Genomic DNA, 7,500 nt, shown 5'->3' on the forward strand with positions numbered 1-7,500 from the left:
CATCTATAATGTCCTGAAGGAGGATTACCTTAAGGTGACTTTACTTTGTATCCGCCCTATGAAGGCCGGATACAAAGTATAGTGATAGTTTTCATTTCTTTATTATTTTTACATATCACATAAACAATAAAAAAAGTTTCATAATAGCTATGTAAAATTGTACTTTGTACGGTAATATGGTGTAACCTTAATATAAACCTTTTCATACCATTAATTTGTCCGAGCCTTCCACTCGCAATATCTGATGTTCCCTAGTAAGATCTTCCATGTCACTCATGCTTAGAGCATCGAATATTAACTTCTTGGCCAATTTCTGCTGGTCTTCACTCATATTCTTGTATTTCATTGCATGAAAATAGAAGAGTTTCATTGCAACTGTCATTGACACACTGCTCAGCGATTTGAAAACGCGTCATGACTGCGTTCATGATGCTGCGACGAGTTGAAAGTGACGTTTTTCAACTCGTCGCTTCAACACATTGCGCATCAAAATGCTCAGTGTGGACGGAGCCTTAGACTCTGTTACTATAGCAATGATCGTTCTTTGTTTATTGCAACTGGGAGTTGCAAGAAAGCGTTTGTTAGAGGAAACATGCTGCGGGTACCCTAGGGTGTGTGTCGATTTGCTCTCTCAGACGCAGCTGTTGGTTCAAAAACGTATTAATCTATTTTACATTGATTCGTATTGGAAAAATGGCTTTGGTTCAGGAATGAATATATATATATATATATATATATATATATATATATATATATATATATATATATATATATATATATATATATAGTAGAACCTCGAACAATATACAGTTTATTTCAGTAACCATGTTCATTTTAAGCAATTTTCACATTATACGATCGCATCCCTCGTATAAATCGAGAAGTCCCTGTATATATATATATATATATATATATATATATATATATATATATATATATATATATATATATATATATATATATATATATATATATATATATTATTTATTTATTCATTCCTGAACCAAAACCATTTCTTCCATACGAATCAATGTAAAATACATTAATATATATATATATATATATATATATATATATATATATATATATATATATATATATATATATATATATATATATATATATATATATATATATATATATATATATATATATATATATATATATATATATATATATATATATATATATATATATATATATATATATATATATATATATATATATATATATATATATATATATATATATATTTATTTATTTATTTATTTATGCCAATAGTTTGCGCCAACCATCCTCGACTCACTAGCCGCCGTCACGCTCCTCTTGATTCTTCTGTAGCTTCTTCCTCTTCATTAACTGCAAGTGCAATTCCAGCGCGAAACACATGTTGGGGTATAAACAGCATGTCTTCGTTCTGGTTTGTTTTCATTAAACTTGTTCTGGCTGGGCCGTTTGCCTAGCACAGCAAAAATCGCAGACAGTTTGTGTGTGATAACGTTCCTGCTTTGATACTAAGAACCATGGCCTGCGTTGTGCATATTATAGGCCAGTGTGATACCCGTTTAACTTTGAGTGCGTGTCCTCTCTTCGGTCAGTGCAACCCTTCTGAGGATTGTGGGTAAGAGTGTGTCTGCCAGATGTATGAGAGTGTAGCGTATATGTATTAGTGTTAAGTGTTTCCTACCTTACTATCTAAATCAGGGGTCGACAACCTTAACTCGCGAGCCAGGTATGGGTCTTTTGATGACTGCATCTGTCTCATAGATAAAATCTTAGCTAACATTTCTTAACACCATAAATATTGAATAATTCAGCTGTCATTTTAAAGTATGTGCCGTTGGTGGGAGCGGAACTCCTGGTTGAACAGACTAGTGAAAACACATGTGGGTGATTAAATTAAGGTCACTGAAGGAAGATTTGGAAGAATTGTACGCCACCGAGCAGAGCTGTCGAGTAAGCACAAGTGGACAGAAAAAAAAAAAAAAAAAAATCAGTCCAAAGACAAGCTGATTTTCAAAACTGAAACGAACTTCCTGTCGCATATCACACACTGCAGTGTGTGACCACTGCAATATTAATCATGTTTGGTTTTACATACTATGCATGTGAGCAGTCGTTCTTACAACTGAAAAACATTAAGACCAACCTAGGGTCACGTTTAACAGATGGAAGTTCATTGCATGCATAAAGCTGAACCAGACCAAGTATCAACCACACTACAAAACCATCAGCAAAACCATGCAGTACCAGAAGTCACATTAGTCATCTTGGTAGGAAGTATTTAATTCGTTATTAATTAGCTTTAGTATAACGTAAGCAAAAAAGAAAGATTCAGATAACTATTAATTAATATTCTATAATTTTTGGTCTGACTTAAAAAAATGGACGTATTTAGTTGTATTCAGTGTTATAAAAAATATTATATGACTCTCACGGAAATATATTTAAAAATATTTGACTTTCATGGCTCTTTTAGCCAAAAACGTTCCCGATCCCTGCTCTAGATAATATTCCTTCACCTTCTAAAGTTTCTATCCTTCTCTCTGCTATTTCATCTCAGGTTTTTCTTCAACCGTTCTATTACTGTTGTGGTAGGTGGCCACTGTTCTCCTAAATCTATTAAGAGTGTTGTTCCTCAGGGTTCTGTCCTGTTAGGCATTATTTTTTTCCTTTTATTGATCAATGATCTTAATATTTTTTTTTTTTTTTGTCTTTTCCATTCTTACACTATTCCACGTCTTTTCAAAGATGACCAACCATTAAGGAAGTAAACAGTTCACGCAGGGACGCCACAGAACGCCTGATTTCTGATCTCACTAATTTATGTTTGGAGCAGAGAAGACTTAGTAGTGTTCAATGCTTTAAAAACTCCATTCTTCCATCTATCAACTTGATATAATCTTCTAAACAACTGTCCCCTCCTCTTTAATGATACACTACACTAAATGTCCCTGGTCTGTCCTTTACTCATGATTTAAACCAGAAACTTCACATCTCTTCTCTAGCTAAAAGAAACTCCTACGAAGTTAGGCGTTCTGAGTCGGCTCCATCAGTTATTTATTCATTTATTTACTTTTTACCTTCCTCCAACTGCTAATTCTGTAGAGGGGGCTTATTCGCCCATGTATAGAGTATTTTTTTTTTTACATGTATGAGGGTGTTCCACTGATACTGCTCTCCTACATAAGAGGTTTTTCGTCTTAACTCCTCTTCTGACTGACTTGTCTTCAGCCTCTTTCTCACCGCCGCAACGCTGCATTTTTTATCTTCCTCTGCTATTTTCATGCTAACTGCTCTTCTGATCTTGCTAACCACATCTCACCTCCTCCCGTGGCTTCACTTCACAAGACTTTTTTCTTTCTCTCACCCTATTCTGCCCACCACTCTAACGCAAGAGTAACTAAGTACTCATTTGGCCCTTTTTTTTTTCATTTATATCAAGTGGGCTTTTCACGGGAATTTATGGGCTAAAGGGGATACTTTTTTAGGGGTACCTCCTATCTCAAAGCCCACCCGCTAGGAAACCGTTGCTCCGAGTGAGGAAGCCCAACCTATACTCAGACCGTGGACAGGATTCGAACCCGTGCGCTTGGAGACCCCTCGGACTCCAAAGCACGCATGGTTCCACTGTACCACGGCGGGCCCCATTTTTTTTTCTTTCTTTATCTAGTAAACTCTGGAATTCCCTGCCTGCTACTGCATTTCCATCTACCTATGACCTGAACTCATTCAAGAGGAAAGTTTCAAACCATTTATGCCATTCATTTGGCTAACTCTCGAACCTGTTTGGGGACTGGCATTTCAGTGAACTTTTTTTAAGCGTCATTGCTGCCCTTTGCCAGTCTCACATAGGGAAAATAAAAGTAATATATATATATATATATATATGTGTGTGTGTGTGTGTGTGTGTGTGTGATTCACTGTTTGATCTGCTGCAGTCTCTCACGAGACAGCCAGACGTTACCGTACGGAACGAGCTCAGAGCTCATTATTTCCGATCTTCGGATAGGCCTGAGACCAGGCACACACCACACACCGCGACAATAAGGTCACAACTCCTCGATTTACATCCCGTACCTAGTTATTGCTAGGTGAACAGGGGCTACACGTGAAAGGAGACACACCCAAATATCTCCACCCGGCCGGGGAATCGAACCCCGGTCCTCTGGGTTGTGAAGCCAGCGCTCTAACCACTGAGCTACCGGGTGTGTGTGTGTGTGTGTGTGTTCACATTAAAGCATAGTAAAAAGTTAATTTTGTTCGTGATTTGCTTCGTCAACAATGGCTCAGTTCGGAGAGAGAGAGAGAGAGAGAGAGAGAGAGAGAGAGAGAGAGAGATAATGTGTATGTATTGCTTTGTGCTTGTTGGGATAAATGGGAAACGACTTCTTCATTAGCTTAATTCAAGATTAAATTGCACCATCCATCCTTTTACAAGAAGAATAAGAAACATGCGAGTGCTGCAGCGTGGTTAGTAAGTCAATTCAATCTCTTTACGTTTCTCTGACAGGTACGTGCAGGAGTGTTGGCTGAGGCCTCCTGGTGACGGCAGGGATCCTCTTCAGCGTTACCAGATGGTTCTTCACGTCCGCTGCAGAGATGTCAACATTAGTAATGTGGTGAGGCTGCTGGAAGAGGAGCTGCTACCGGAGACGACAAGCTGGTGCAGCAGCACCACACTCTCCAAATTCCTTCAGACCATATCAAGTCTGTGGATATTTGACGGTTTGGAGGAGGCAACGGAAGATGCCAAGCGACTCATGCATTCTCTTTTTAGCAAGCCTCAACAAAAAGGCACAATTTTGGTGACGGCTAAGCCTGAGTATGGAATAGATTTTTTGCGCCAGCATTCCACTCACAATACATATCTAAATGTGAGGCTGTGTGGTGCTGATCCTCTTGAGACGATACGAAGTATCACACAGTCCGAGGAGTGTGATGCGGACATTAAGCGACATGCCAAAAGTTTGATGGAAGACTTTGAGAAGCTGGATCCGCTTGTACAGCAGGAGCTCCATAACCCACTGAAGCTGCGCCTCACTCTTCAAGGCTGGGAGAACATGCGGACCTTGACCTTCTCTCAGGCGTTTGATCTCGGCCGACTCTATCAGAAAATTTCAGACACACAAATCAAATCTCTTTCAGAAAGTCTGAGCAAAGGCCCTATGACTGAGACAGAAGCTGCTCGGAAGGTTGAAAAATGGTTCTTATTCTTGTGTGAGTCTGCTTTCAAATTGGTACTTTTCAGGCAAATGTTTGAGGGTGTTATTCCCAAGAAAATAATGAGAACGCTAGAAAACAAGTGTGATGATCTTGGCTTATCTTCCTCTCGATGCCTGTCAGCATTTCTTTCCTGCCCTGTCAGCGTGTTCTCTTCAGGGAACGCTGGCTACGCCTTCTACCATGACACTCAAGTCCATTTTCTAGCAGCCAAGTACGTGGACTTCGTCATGAAGGAAAGCAGTGATTTACACTTGCACACTTTTAAACTGTTCAACATTTCCACTCTTCAGCAGAAATATTCATGGCATCCTCAGCTAGAACGCTTCTTGCCTGTACTGCTCATCCTTGTTTCACTTACTGGTGGCTCAGCCACTGAGGCTGTCCTCAAGATGCTGATCAAGCTTCTTCTCAACGCCATTCCTTTGAAATTCTGTCGTTTCATCTGGTTTGACATAGCAATAAAGGCGTCATGTGAAGAAAAGATTATGAGAGAAATAGGTGGAGTAATTCCCAAAGAGTGGGTTATTTTGGATGAACATGTCAAACCAGCGAAACTGTTACTGAAATACAGGAAGCCCTGTGATGTAACTTTACACATGTTCTCTAACCCTGACGATGTGAAGGATTTTGAACCACTCGTCTGCCATCTTGCAAGCCTCCCAGTGACTATGAAATTGTTTATGAGACACTACACTCGGGATTTTTCAGGAAAAGACAATGCTGATAAATACCTTAAAATTATTTGCCGCAAGGAATCACAGTGTGTGTTGCTGTGTTTTCAGGGTCACCTGAGCGACGAGGGATACAGTCTCCTTGGTCATTCAAAAATTAGTGATTACTGTGAATTACTGATGGTGAAAGTGAAATCCACCGAATCCCTTAAGAAACTGTGTAAATGCGTTGGAGATTTTGAATTTCTTCAAAGAATAGAATTGGTAATAGCAATGGAACAAATTCCTTCCACCTCTGCAAAGCTACAGGGCACACCGGTTAGTCTTTATTTGCCCTTGATGACAAATGAAACAGCTGAGGACACTGCCAATCTTATTGCCCGACTATGCCAATCCTATGAAGAATTGACTGTGTACGATATGCCCTACGATGGCATACAAATCTTCTTGCAACATCTGAAGAATAAAAACATTGTAGTGGGAAATCTCTTAGGGTGTTTTGAGAATGAAAAGACTCATTCATTGGCTGTAACGTTTGGGCCATTGCCGCTGAAGTCTTCCCTAGAAAATTTTAAACGAGAATGGCAAGAATTTAGAATGATAGTGGATACAAAATCCATTTCACTAGAAGCTCTTATTTCCAAAGGAATACACATAACAATTTAGGAACGGGAGAAGGACGAACTTTTTTTTTTTTTATGTAGGAGAGAAGGCCAGCTAAGGGCAACACAATGTTAAAAAAAAAGGCCCTCTTGATGCTGGTTCTCTAAAAGATATGAAGGGTTATCCAAAATTAGGGAGCAAATGTCTTAATACCTCTCTCTTAAAAGAAGTCAAATCGTAGGAAAACAGAAATACAGAAGCAGGCAGGCAGTTCCAGAGTTTAACAATGAAAGGTATGAATGATAGAGAGTACTGGTTAACTCTTGCGTTAGAGAGTTGGACAGAAAAGGGATGAGAGGAAAAAGAAAGTCTTGTGCAGCGAGGCCGCAGAAATAGGGGAGGCATGCAGTTAGCAAGATCAGTAGAGCAGTTAGCATGAAAATAGCGATAAAAGATAGAAAGAGATGCAACAATTCGGCGGTGAGAAAGAGGCTGAAGACAGTCAGTCAGAGGAGGGGGAGTTGATGAGACGAAAAGCTTTTGATTCCATCCTATCTAATAAAACTGTGTGAGTGGAACCCCAAACATGCGAAGAGTACTCCATACAGGGGCGGATAAGGCCCTTGTACAGAGTAAGCAGTTAGAGGGGCGAGAAAAACTGGCGGAGACGCCTCAGAACGCCTAACTTCATAGAAGCTGTTTTAGCAAGAGATGAGATGTGAAGTTTCCAGTTAAGATTATGAGTAAAGGACAGACCGAGGATATTCAGTGGAAGAGGGAGACAGTTGAGTGTCATTGAAGAAGAGGGATAGTTATCTGGAAGGTTGTGTCGAGTTGATAGATGGAGAAATTGAGTTTTGAGGCATTGAAAACTACTAGATTTTCTCTGCCCCAATCGGAAATCTTAGAAAGATCAGAAGTCAGGCGTTCTGTGGCGTCCCTGCGTGATCTGTTGACTTCCTGAAGGGTTGGACGTCTCTGAAAGGACGTGGAAAGATGT

At 39.5% G+C, this 7,500-nt stretch overlaps 1 protein-coding gene across 7 annotated transcripts in view; it reads left to right on the forward strand.

Moving 5' to 3' along the window:
- LOC123515143 (protein O-mannosyl-transferase TMTC4-like) overlaps positions 1–7,500 on the forward strand; it is a 68,647-nt gene that overhangs the window by 8,541 nt on the left and 52,606 nt on the right. For 2 of the 7 annotated variants that reach the window (XM_045273606.1, XM_045273613.1), the window contains one exon: positions 4,514–6,703. The exons of the other annotated variants lie outside the window; for them this stretch is intronic. In XM_045273606.1, the coding sequence (XP_045129541.1) occupies positions 4,514–6,563 (2,050 nt within the window). In that variant the 3' untranslated portion in view covers positions 6,564–6,703. Of the gene's footprint in view, positions 1–4,513; positions 6,704–7,500 lie in introns of those variants that run through there. 7 annotated transcript variants of the gene reach the window in all.

The sequence above is a fragment of the Portunus trituberculatus genome, chromosome 38 (assembly GCF_017591435.1).
Source record: "Portunus trituberculatus isolate SZX2019 chromosome 38, ASM1759143v1, whole genome shotgun sequence".
Taxonomy (NCBI): Eukaryota; Metazoa; Arthropoda; class Malacostraca; order Decapoda; family Portunidae; genus Portunus; species Portunus trituberculatus.